This window comes from Hemicordylus capensis, chromosome 1 (assembly GCF_027244095.1).
Source record: "Hemicordylus capensis ecotype Gifberg chromosome 1, rHemCap1.1.pri, whole genome shotgun sequence".
NCBI lineage: Eukaryota > Metazoa > Chordata > Lepidosauria > Squamata > Cordylidae > Hemicordylus > Hemicordylus capensis.
Window position 1 is genome coordinate 385,922,243 of NC_069657.1, and position 12,391 is coordinate 385,934,633.

At 41.7% G+C, this 12,391-nt stretch overlaps 1 protein-coding gene across 10 annotated transcripts in view; it reads right to left on the bottom strand.

Moving 5' to 3' along the window:
* Nucleotides 1–12,391, bottom strand: part of PLD5 (phospholipase D family member 5) — a 208,248-nt gene that overhangs the window by 23,211 nt on the left and 172,646 nt on the right. For all 10 annotated transcript variants that reach the window (XM_053301478.1, XM_053301451.1, XM_053301441.1 and 7 more), the window contains 2 exons: nucleotides 10,045–10,242; nucleotides 2,369–2,508 (listed from right to left, as the gene is read on the bottom strand). In XM_053301478.1, coding sequence (XP_053157453.1) covers nucleotides 2,369–2,508; nucleotides 10,045–10,242 — 338 coding nt within the window. The remainder of the gene's footprint in view (nucleotides 1–2,368; nucleotides 2,509–10,044; nucleotides 10,243–12,391) is intronic.

The following is a 12,391-nucleotide window of genomic DNA, read 5'->3' on the forward strand; positions in this document are numbered from 1 at the left end:
TGTAGCCTGGGGCCAGGATTGTTTGTGTGCCTAGAGCACATGTCTCCTGGGGGATTCCCCCAATAAACCCTGTTCATCGCACAGTGCATTGTGCAATATCTGTCCCAGTCTCCAGAGATCTGCAATGCTTAGTGCAGCGTGGATCATCTGGGAATATGCTTCACGCTCCAAGCAACCTTTGTTCTATCATCTGGAAGTAAGATAGGTGAAATCCTGCCTGCATGCCAGGTTGGTCATGTGAATACCCTTACAGAATTATTTCTGCCACATTAAAGAATTTGCAGCTAGAGATAATTCAACTCCTAGATCTCTTTCCCACACCTGCTTTAAGCCATTTGCATTCCCAGTAGATTTAATCTGCAAGATTTGATAAATATTAGAAATTATTCTTGCCAGTTTAGAATAACATTTTCAAATATTGTGAGATGCTAATTGCCTGCTGATTGATGGTACAAGAACAGTAGTAAGAAAATTCCAAATTTGGTGTATTTGTAACCAGCTAACTTTCATTAATCCTAATTCTTCTCTAATTTGTTCATTTGAAATGACTTAGTTATTGTTATAACAGGTTAGCAATCTGTAGGAGCCATTTTAATTATGCTAATGTTTTAATGGTTTTATATTGTGAACCGCCCAGGGATTTTTTTTGGGGGGGGGCAGTATATAAATGTACTAACTAAATAAGATTCCCATTCTTTAAATCTTTGTTGTAAGCCACCTGTTTCTTGTAAAGTCTGTCTGTCTCATGCCCAAAGACATGAGACAGAGTCAGCAAGGTAGGAGGATAAGCTACCTAGGTTTTCTTTGCTTCCACACAATCACTTCTACCCAGGTTTTCATCCTACCTTCCTTCCACACAAATGAAAACTGGAAGCACACACTGCTCCCAAACCCAGGTAGAACACAGCTTTTGATTGTGTGAATGACCTCTGTGTGTTATTATTACATAACCAACATGAAAAATAATGGCTTCTTTCCCAGGTGGTAATTGTTAATAGGTAATAGATGTGATGTCGAGATAAAGGTACATATGTTTCTGACATCGAAAAAATAGTGTTGAAAGCATTGCCCAGCTGTTCACCATAAGTTTACATATTAAGAATGAACACTTAAACAGGAACTTATGCTAGAGAAATGAATATGGTCCAAAATGTCAACTTACACATAATTCATTTATTATCAGAAATTACATTGTCACAAATCCTTCCACTTGCTGCAGAACCTTTTTGGAAAACATTTTGGAAAGGAAAGCATATTTGCATCTTGTGTTTGAGTGTTAGAGGTGTTCAGCCACGAGAGCTGTGCAAATATTTGGTTCTGAATAGGCAAAGCTAAATAGTCTTCACAGCCCTACTGACACTGCACAGAGGCTAACATTCCCCACGTGCATCTCTGCTATATTCTACTGTTTTAAAGGGACTCATGTCTAACGAATGAATATGATCTTCACAATTAATATGGTATTTGTGTATTTTGTACTAATACATGGGCATGATTTTTATCAACTTCATCCCTGCTCTGGACCCATTTAAAATCTCTTTGACATCCAAGAGGAGAACCAGGCGGGTCTGTGACAACTTACCGCAGCCAATACACCACCGGTCAATTTGACGCAGCCAACTTGCCGCAGTATAATAACAACACAACTCCCCCCTCCCTCACCGCAAGCCTGTCCTGTCAGTTTGGCTTTCAATTCCGAGGGGACAAGCAGGAGGGAGGCGAGAGGAAGCTAAATTTCCACCTACGACCCACCGAAGTATGTCTTTCACATTCTGCAGTGGAAGGAAGATTCTCTCTGCATTCCTTCCTGTGGGGTTGTGCCTCATGAGAAGTGAAATGTCAGGTGCGAAGCCTGCAGCAGAGCTTTAGAGCAGGCTAGCTGCCATTTTCCTCCTCATATTGCCCCTTTGCAGGTCTCCTCAAAGCAGCAGCAGACCTTGCTGCTGAATTCTCTCATTAAAGCAGACTACTTCACGGGTATCCCAGGGATATTAACAGAACACTTGGGGGATCTGGTGTGTAGTTGAATTTTGAATTGTTTAGCAAAACTCTTAGGAGGAGATTTCCTGGCCAAGGTATGTGTGTGCATGTTGTATTGACAAGCCTCCCTCCCACTTGTCCCCTCTGGATTGAAAGCCAAAGTGACAGGACAGGCTTGTGGCGGGGAGTTGTGTTGTTTACTGCGGTGAGTTGTCCCTGCAGTGAGTCCAATTGACTGGCGGCCAGTTGGCCGCAGCGATTTGTCCCATTCCCGAACCAGGCAACTAGGCTTTGTCCCTAGGAAATGAATGCTGATTTATTTCATAAGCAACAGTTTATTCTTCCCAGTACAGTGACATACAAATGTCAATTTCTAGTATTCACCAACCTCATTTCATTTTTGTCATTGATAATAGGGAGATAGTCCATAACAGCTATGTACACAAAGTCCTCAGCATCATCAATGACACTATAGATAGCATCAATATCCAATACCCTGTCCTTAGGGCACAGGAGCTTTGGAGAATTCTGTGAAAGCAAATGTACAAAATTTGTATTAGTTATATTGCATTAAAATTTATATATAAAGTTAAAGATATGCTTTGCCTTTTTATCTTCCAGCAGTGTACAATACACACAGCTATTTCACTTCATCAAATCCCAAGAGCATAGAAGTTGAAGTCAAGTTAGCTTGAGAAAATTAGTGCATTATGTGCACAGGATTCAAGCCAACCAGCCTTTTCAAATATGAGTGTAACCATAATTACATCCAGGTTTTTGCAATGCAAAATTTAGTGGATCCAGCAAGTGGTGCAGAGATGTTCTGAATATTAGACCTCTAAAGATTCAGCATCTGCATACTAAAGCCTTAAAGTGCTACAGAAAAATATATAAATAAATCTCAGAACTTACTGAGATAAGTTCCATGATTTAGAAACCATTCTAATCATAACACTGTCAAGGCCTATCATTTCTTAAATTAGTTCTCATGGTCTAAATAATCTTTGCAGAAACATTACCCAGAGGTGCACCAAGGTTATTTTGGAGCCTGGACCAAAAGGCCTTTGTAGGCCCCCCTGCTCCCTGCTGAAGGCCCCCACCACTGCAAGTTAAGCATCATCCAGAGATACACATGGGTTCTTGAGGGCACAAGCAGCAACTGAACTCACAAGAATATAAGAATATAAAACAGGTATATTTATGCAAATATGCATTAGCAGAAACATTTCAACTTGCAGCTTAACATATTCTCATCCCACATGTTTCTTTCCCCGGAGGTTCAGGGACAGGAGCAAACACCTCTGACAATACCTATAAGATAATCACAGCTATTGCTATGGACATTTATGAAATCTGCAAATCCCATATGTGACACACACTGGTTAGGCAAATGGCAAGCCAAGCCGTCACATTTTAAATTTTCTATTTTGTTATCTTTCATTTCCAGGTTCTATTCCCCTTTATTTCCTCCTTGTCTACAAAAACTATGCCCAATCTGCCATGTAGTATGTGCTATAGATACATCACTATTAGATGCTGGCCGAATGTCTGTGTGTGAGAGAATGATAATAATGGAATGATAAATAATCCAAATACAATAAATAACAACAGTAGAGCCATTAATACTGAAAGGCAGTCAGAAGCTTCTAAGACCTTACACAGAAAGTACGTTATTTTGTGTTTCAGACATCCAGACAGATGATTTTCCGTTGCTTAGCAACAGCACCATAATGGTTGCTGAAGGGAGAGCACCCTGATTTCATATCATGTGGACATGGTATAAAAGAAATATGTACTAAAGACATTTCTCCCTATTGCTGACATTCTTTATTTTACAAAATAAAATATGCATAATGTGTTTTTAATCTGGGGGGGGGAATCTCATCACTGCTTCTGGCAGCAATCCATAAAGATTAATTGGAATGGAGGGTATCAGGATTTTAAAATTGAAACCATATGTGATTTTTTTCTTCAAAAGCAACCTGGTCTTAAACATACTTACAGGAATGTAAGTTCCATTAAAACCAGTGGCTCCAATTCAGCTATAGTCAGTCATGACTAAGGGCTATTGGCCCTTGCATACTTGGGTGTTTGATTTATTTAATTAATTATGCTAAAGCAGTTGTGGGTTGGCAGAATTCAGAATGACCCTATGTCAAGGTGGGGGGGGAGGGTTTTTAGTTTGCCCCTCACAGTCTGGATGGCAACAGGAGTTTCTGCTCTAGACACCCAGTTTGGTGTCAACAGGAGTTTCTGTTCTGGGATAATTAGCAGCTACAAAGGAGTGGCAATCTGGATTGTGCCCATAGCAGGGGCCTATCTGCCCATCTGCCTATCATGCTCTGATCCCAGTTTGGATTGTCCTCCCCATACTTGGAAGCTTTTCACACATCAGGCTTTACTGTGAGTTTGGGGCATAACAGATACTCTGACGCAAAACAAGAATTTTTAAACCCCAACGTAAATTGGGCTGGTTTCCAGTATGTAGGGAAAAACCCCAATCGTTTGTGATTTCTGAAAGATTGCACAGATTTCAGGGTAAATATGGCCTATATGTGAAAGCACACCCACCCTCCAGAAGTAAAGTTGCCATCTGAAAGAGCTCCAGGTATTTAGCAAAGAAAAACCCTTCCAAAACACCAGGGCTGACTGCATGCTAAAAACAACATCTAGTTTCATCCTAAGTCCTACTGAAAGCAATGTTACTCAAATCAGTTGTATAAGATATGCTAAGTCTGAGGTGCTATACATCTACACAAGAGGACTTATAAGCACAACTATGCACTTTGCAAAACTATGTAAGAAGAACATATAATTCAGTAACATCAGGAAGATCTTGGTTAGTAATGCTGGTGAGGTTTGAGTGGGACAGGCTCAAAATGCAAGCAACCACTACCATTAATGAGCCCACTCTGACCAGAGGCGGATTAACCTAGTAGCAAGTGTAGCATTTGCTACGGGCCCCGCATTTTTTAGGGCCCCACATGCCCAGCTTCCAACTGGGAATTAAAGTTAAAAATTTACCTGTTTTATTTGGTCCATGTTAGATAAAATATCCCCTTTCTGCTAAATGTGCCTTGTAAGAGAAGGCCCAGCACAGCATCTGTGCAGTGGCTGTTGCTGGTGCCTACCACATTTTTCTTTTTAGAGTGTGAGCCCTTTGGAGACAGAGAATCATCTCTCCACTCTTTATTTTTCTATGTAAACCACTTTGATAATTTTGATTGGGAAATGGTATATAAATGTTCACTGTTGTAGTAAGTGTGAGTTTGTGGCTTGGTCTCCCATACTCCAAAATATAGCAAATGAAAAAATTAAATCACTTTACTATGCAAGTAAATAGTTTATGTTTTAATATTTATGTGCATTTTTTAAAAATGTAGGGCCCCTTTATAACATATGCTACAGGCCCCGCACTAGCTTAAACCGGCCCTGACTCTGACCCCATTCTCACAACCAGCCTTACTTGGGTACAGGATGCCACTCCTCACTTGAGTAGCCCCAATCAGTTACCCAGGTTTAAAGTGAGGTAGGAAGACAAGTGTGCACCTTGTCCTCCATGGGTGGCAAAGCCCTGATGGCCAAATGGTCATTGGGTGAAAGGCAGGTAAGCTCCTGTCTCCCACCCAGCCCTTTGTGGTCATGTGAACAACCTCTCTGTTTCACATTGACTCCAGATCCTTGTAACTTGGGCTAAGATCCAAAAAGGATTTTGCCAACTGTATCTGCCATTAAAAGCCCTTCCGTACGCCATATGTTTATATATAATTAATCATGGCCTGTTTTTAAGCACTTTTATCAAGGTAAGCTCTGGTATGCAAATATGGAAAGTGTATAATAAACAGGAGACAGAGTAAAGAAATCTGTTGCAGCCAATTCAAAGACGTGACTTGGGAACCACTCACACTCTGTTTAAGAGAGCATGTGAAGCATATTATTCACTATTAATTCATTTTGGCTTGGGCCCTGAATATCTGAAGGACTGTCTGCTCTGAGTAGAATCTTCCCAGCTCATGGGGTTACTTTGCACCGCATGCTAACTAGGGATGTGCACAATTCAATTTTTTCAATTCGATTTGTGCCCAAATTGAATCACCCCAATTTGTTTTGTGTTTGAATCTGTCCCCTCGAATCACCCCAGATCTGATTTTGATTCAATTTGCTTTGGATCTATTCGGAATACTTATAAAGATCCTAGGGGCACCAAATCTGAGTGGTTGGTAGGTCCCAATGGGTGCCACCTTCCACACAAATTTCAAGGCAGTGGGGCACTTGGTTGATTTTTAATTATTTTCTTTTTAGGTTTTACTGATTATGTATATTTCCACCATAGGAAATAATGGGGATTCGAAGTCACCCTATCCTAACCCTAACATGGATCCCCAGCTTTAATTTTTGCTTGGACAGTGCCAACTGTCAACTGCCATGTGCCAACTACCCACCACACACACACACACACACCTGCAAGGCAGTAGGGTACTCAGTTTATTTGTCAGGAACATTGATATGTTTAGATTCTTTGGTGTCTAATAACTCTCCCCGTGGCCATTCGCTCCTCAGACTCCATCACAGTTTTTAGAAAGCTTCTTAAATCTTGGCTTTTTACCCAAGCTTTTACATGACCATTTCTATGCTGCTTAGTTTTTAAATTAGATTTGTTTTATATTTTTAGCTTAATATTTTAATTGTCATTTTTATTGTATGTTTTTAACTTTTGTAAACCGCCTTGGGGTTGTTTTTAATGAAAGGTGGTATAGAAATTCAACAATAAATAAAATAAAAATAATAAATAAACTTCTCCTAATGAATTTCTATGAGGATTCATGATATGCCTTCATTTCTTCTGTTCATTTCATTTCATTCATTCATTCATTTATCAATCACATTTTTATACCGCCCAAAACATGAGTTCTCAGGGTGGTTTACAAAACAAAAATCAACAAAAAGATTAACACATTAATATTGAAAATGTTAAAACTATTAAAACACAGTTAAAACAATGTCTAATTAAAAGCCTGGGTAAACAAATGTGTCTTGACTGCCTTTTTAAAAGTTGTAAGAGATGGGGAGGCTCTTATTTCAGCAGGAAGTGTGTTCCAAAGCCTCGGGGCAGCAATGGAGAAAGCCCATCCCCGAGTAGCCACCAGACGAGCAGGTGGCAACTGCAGACGAACCTCTCTAGATGATCTCACTGAGCAGTGTGGTTAATAGCTGTTTACAGCTTTATAGGTTATAACCAAAACCTTGTACTTTGCCTGGAAACTTATCGGCAGCCAGTGTAAATATTTTAAGATGGGAGTGATATGGTCTCTACGAGATGACCCAGAGACCAATCTGGCTGCCGCATTCTGGACTAAATGCAGTTTCTGGACTACCTACAAAGGCAGCCTCACATAGAGCGCATTGCAGTAGTCAAGTCTGGAGGTGACCAGCAGATGTACTACTGCTCTAAGGTAATTTATCTCAAGAAATGGACACAGCTGGCGTATCAGTCGAAGCTGATAAAAGGCACCTCTGGCCACTGCCTCAACCTGGGAACCAGGGAGAGTTTTGTGTCCAGAAACATGCCAGACTGTGTACCTATTCCTTCTGGGGAAGTGTGACCCCCATCCAGAACAGGCAGATCAAAATCGTCTCCCGAGTTCTGACTGCACACAAGAAGTACCTCTGTCTTATCTGCATTCAGTCTCAGCTTGTTACCTCTCATCCAGCCCATCACTGCCTCCAGGCAGGCATTTAGGGAGGTTATGCCTTCTTCTGATGATGCTGACATGGAGAAATAGATTTGGGTGTCATCAGCATACTGATAGCACCCTGCACCAAATCTCCTGATGATCTCTCCCAGCGGTTTCATGTAGATGTTAAACAACACTGGAGGCAATACGGAGCCCTGAGGGACACCATACTGAAGTTCAGTTTTTTAAGAACAACAGTCTCCAAGGGACACCATCTGGAATCTGCCTGAGAGATAAGAGTGGAACCACTGCAGAGCAGTGCCTCCCACTCCCAACCCCCTCAGACGCTCCAGAAGGATACTGTGGTTGATAGTATCGAAAGCCGCTGAGAGGTCCAAAAGGACCAACAGAGTCACACTTCCTTTGTCAGTTTCCAATTGGAGATCATCCATCAGGCTGACCAAGGCAGTCTCTACCCTATAGCCTACCTGAAAGCCGGTCTGAAATGGGTCTAGATAATCAGTTTCATCCAAGACTGCCTGGGGTTGGGAGGCCACCACCCTCTCAGTTACCTTGCCCAGCCACGGAATGTTTGAGATAGGCCTATAATTGCTCAACTCTGAGGAATCCAAGGCAGGCTTCTTCAGAAGTGGTCTAATATCCTGCCCTCCCTCAGAGAAGCATTTATGATCTCTACTAGGCCTTCTACAACAACCTCCCTGCCAGATAGTATAAGCCATGTCGGGCAAGGGTCAAGAGAACAGGTGGTAGGCCGCATCACTCCAAGAATCTTGTCCACATCCTCACGAGTCACAAACTGGAACTGATCCAGCCTAACCACATAAGAGGACTCGCTGGACACCTCCGATTCAGACACTGCAGTAATTGTGGAGTCTAAATCCAAGTTGGCCAGAATAAGAGAGATTTTATCCACACAGAAATCATTCAACATGTCACAGCAGGTAATAGATGGTTCCAAATTCTGATTCAAGGGAGGAGGGGCACTCACTACCCCTCTCACAACCCTAAACAACTCAGCTGGATGTGAACTTGCGGATGCAATGCAGGCCGAAAAGAATCGCTTCTTTGCTGCCCATATAGCCAGAGCATAGATCTTCAAATGTGCTCTATGTTGTAATCTGTCGGATTCGAGTCGAGTCTTCTTCCACTTGCCCTCCAGTCATCTACCTCGCCACTTCAGCCCCTGTAGTTCTTCCGTATACCAAGGGGCCAATTTTGAAGCGGGTCAGAGAGGACACTTAGGTGCGATCATGTCTACTGCCCTGGTGAGCTTGCTGTTCCCGTTCTCCAAGAGGGCATCAACAGGATCACTGTCAGAGTCACACTAAATCCCTCCAAGACTTCTTGGAACCCTATTGGATCCAATAACCTTCTTGGGTGGACCATTCTAATGAGACCCTCACCCATGGGATGTGACTGTGAGTCCAACCTTAACCAGATGGTGGTCCATCTGTGACAATGGGGAAATTACAGGAGTCCCCACCCACGGAACATCTCCGTGATCAGAGTGAAAGACCAGATCAAGTGTGCGACCTGCAATATGCGTTGGTCCTGAAACCCTTTGGGATAGACAGTAAAAATGAATAGAGGAAATGAAGGTGTAATGAATCCTCATAGGGATTCACTGAGGAAAAGTTATTATACATCAAAAAAATCCAAACACTTGAGAAATAATGACTACACATTTTGCTCCATAACTCCATTTCTACAAGGGCTAGAGCTTAGCTTTTTTTTTTTTTTTTTTAAATTAAAACTGGGAATCTGGGGGAATTAATAGGAGCAATCTGAATCTCAAATCGATTCAAATCAAATCTACCACGATTCAGTTTGGACCCGAATCCAGCCAACCAACCACAGGGGCGATTTGTTCTGTCTCCAAATCGCCCAAATCAGCTTGATTCAGGTACAAATCAATTTGTACCTGAGTCGATTCACACATCCCTCATGCCAACACCAGCAGAGGCCCATTTGTCTTGCACACAGGGCAGGGCCCTTTCAGTGATTGACCCTAGGCTCTGGAATGCCCTTCCCAGAGATATTCATAAGGTTCACACCCTTTCAGTTTTCCACCTTGCTTTTTACTGAGGTTTTTAATATTTAATAGGATCAGTGGTTGAGATAATGTGCCTTTTAAATAGTTTAAATCTCTTTTACTTTGAGTATTAACTGCTGCTTTTATACTTGTATTTTGTATTTTATATTTTTGCTTTATTGTAATTTTGATTTTGCACATCTCTATGGGATGATGTGAAACATGATTAATGTAGTCTAAACAAATAAAAGCATTTACATTCATGGTTTCAGCCTTTGATAAAGACTGTTCCTTAACTCAAATAAAAATAAGCAAGCATTCACCAAAAGCACTCACCGAAACAAAGACTTCTGACTTGGTTTCATTCAGCTGAAGAGTCAGTTTATGTTGAGCATCATACACTGCATAGAGCCTCTTAGACCAAATAGGTGGGATTTTGCTCTTGAATTTTAATGAACTGTACAAGGCAAATATCCTTTGCAAGTCTACCACCAGGCAGCTGCAGTTGTACACAACAACACCAAGTTCTTTCATCTGCAAAGCAGAAGTGCACATCATTAAGAGTATACTGTCTGGCACATCTTTCTCAAACTCGTCAATCTTTTAAAAAGTAAATAAATGGATGAGACCATCACCCCAGTGTGAAAAAAGCACAAGTTGGCACTCTAGTCTAAAATATAGCACAATTGTTTTTGTCTTCTGTGTCCTTTGCATTTATTAGCTGGAGCTATATATCTTTGAATCATCTCCAGGGCCAGAGCTTTAATTGGGTGTATGGGTTCAAAGAACCCAAGCATCACTTTTTGTGATCCTTAATTTCTCTACTTTGGGTCCTATTGAAGAAGGATAAACATATTGGGTTATATTCTGCCTATATAGGCATGGAACCTCCCTGTCTTCAGAAGCAGCATGTGTGAGCTGTAGAGTAGGGCAGAAGCAGTGAGCACATTTCTTGCTTGGGTTAGTGGCTCACTGTGTACAATGTAAGACACTAAGACTTTTTAAAAATTCTTCATTATAAGGAGAAATTATCCTATGCCCCAGCTGCAATTGGGGAACAAATCTGATGGAACACTGAGTAGGTATAAATAGAAACAGCTGCATTTGTAGACAGTCGCCTATTGGCTCAGACTAGTAAAGTAGTTTGTATTGTATCCTGCTTCTGTTTGATTTATTCTGTTTTTGGGGGAACAGACATAACGTATTGCATTCACTCATTCATTCATTCGATTTATATACCGCCTTTTCAAAAAGGGCTTACATGAAAATAAAAACAATTAAAATCAATTAACCATTAAAATAAAAACTATAATACCAGCATAAAACTAATTAACAGTTAAAACTTTTAAACAGTTACAAAATCTGGCGAACCAGGCAGAACATTTACAACTATTAAAACAGTTTGCAACAATTAAAAAACCTTGGAAGGCCAGGCCAAACAGATAGGTTTTAAGGGCTCTCCTGAAGGCCAGTAATGAACTCAGATTACGGATTTCTGTTGAGAGTGCAGTCCACAGACTCAGAGCAGCTACAGAGAAGGCCCGCCTCTGAGTCGCCACCAGACAAATTGGTGGTAACTGGAGACGGATCTCCTCAGGTTACCTTAACATGCAGTGGGAATCATGCAGAAGAAGGCACTCTCTAAGATAACTCAGACCTAAGTCATTCAGGGCTTTAAAGGTAATAGCCAGCACTTTGTATTTTGCCTGGAAACTTATCAGCAGCCAGTGCAACTGCTCCAAAACAGGCACAATATGCTCTCTCCAGGTTGCCCCAGAAACCAATCTGGCTGCCGCATTTGAACTAACTGAAGTTTCCGAACTACATAGAAAGGCAGCCCCATGTAGAGCACATTGCAACTGTCAAGCCTGGAGGTTACCAGCTGATGCACTACTGTTTTGAGGTCATCCTCTTCAAGGAATGGATGCAGCTGTCAAATCAGCCAAAGCGGATAGAAAGCACTCCTGGCCATGGCCTCCACCTGAGATACAAGGGTGAGGCCTGGGTCCAGGAATACTCCCAAGATGCATACTTGCTCCTTCCGAGGGAGTGTAACCCCATCCAGCACAGGAAACTCTAACTCATCCTTCAGATTCTGAGCCCCTACAATGAGCACCTCCGTCTTGCTTGGATTCAGCTTCAATTTGTTCACCTTCATCCAGCCCATTACTGCCTGTAGGCAGGCATTTAAAGAATGAGCGCCATTACCTGATGATGAAGATAAGGAGAAGTAGATTTGGGTGTCATCAGCATACTGATAACACCCAGCACCAAACCTCCTGATGACCTCACCCAGAATTTCATGTAGATTTTTAAAAAGCATTGGTGACAGAATGGAGCCCTGAGGGACTCCATATAACAGCTCCTGTTTTGAGGAACAGCTGTCACCAAGCTCCACCATCTGCAATGTACCAGAGAGATAGGAGAGAAACCACTGCAAAGCAGTGTCCCCTATCCCCAACTCCCCCAGGCAATCCAGAAGGATACCATGGTCGATGGTATTGAATGCTGCCGAGAGATCAAAAAGAACCAGCAGAGTCACATTCCCTCTGTCAATTCCTCGGTAAAAGTCATCCATCAGGCTGACAAAGGCTGTCTCAACCCCACAGCCAGCTCTAAAGACAGGTTGAAATGGGTTTAAACAATCAGTTTCCTCCAAAACTGCATACATATATATGTATGT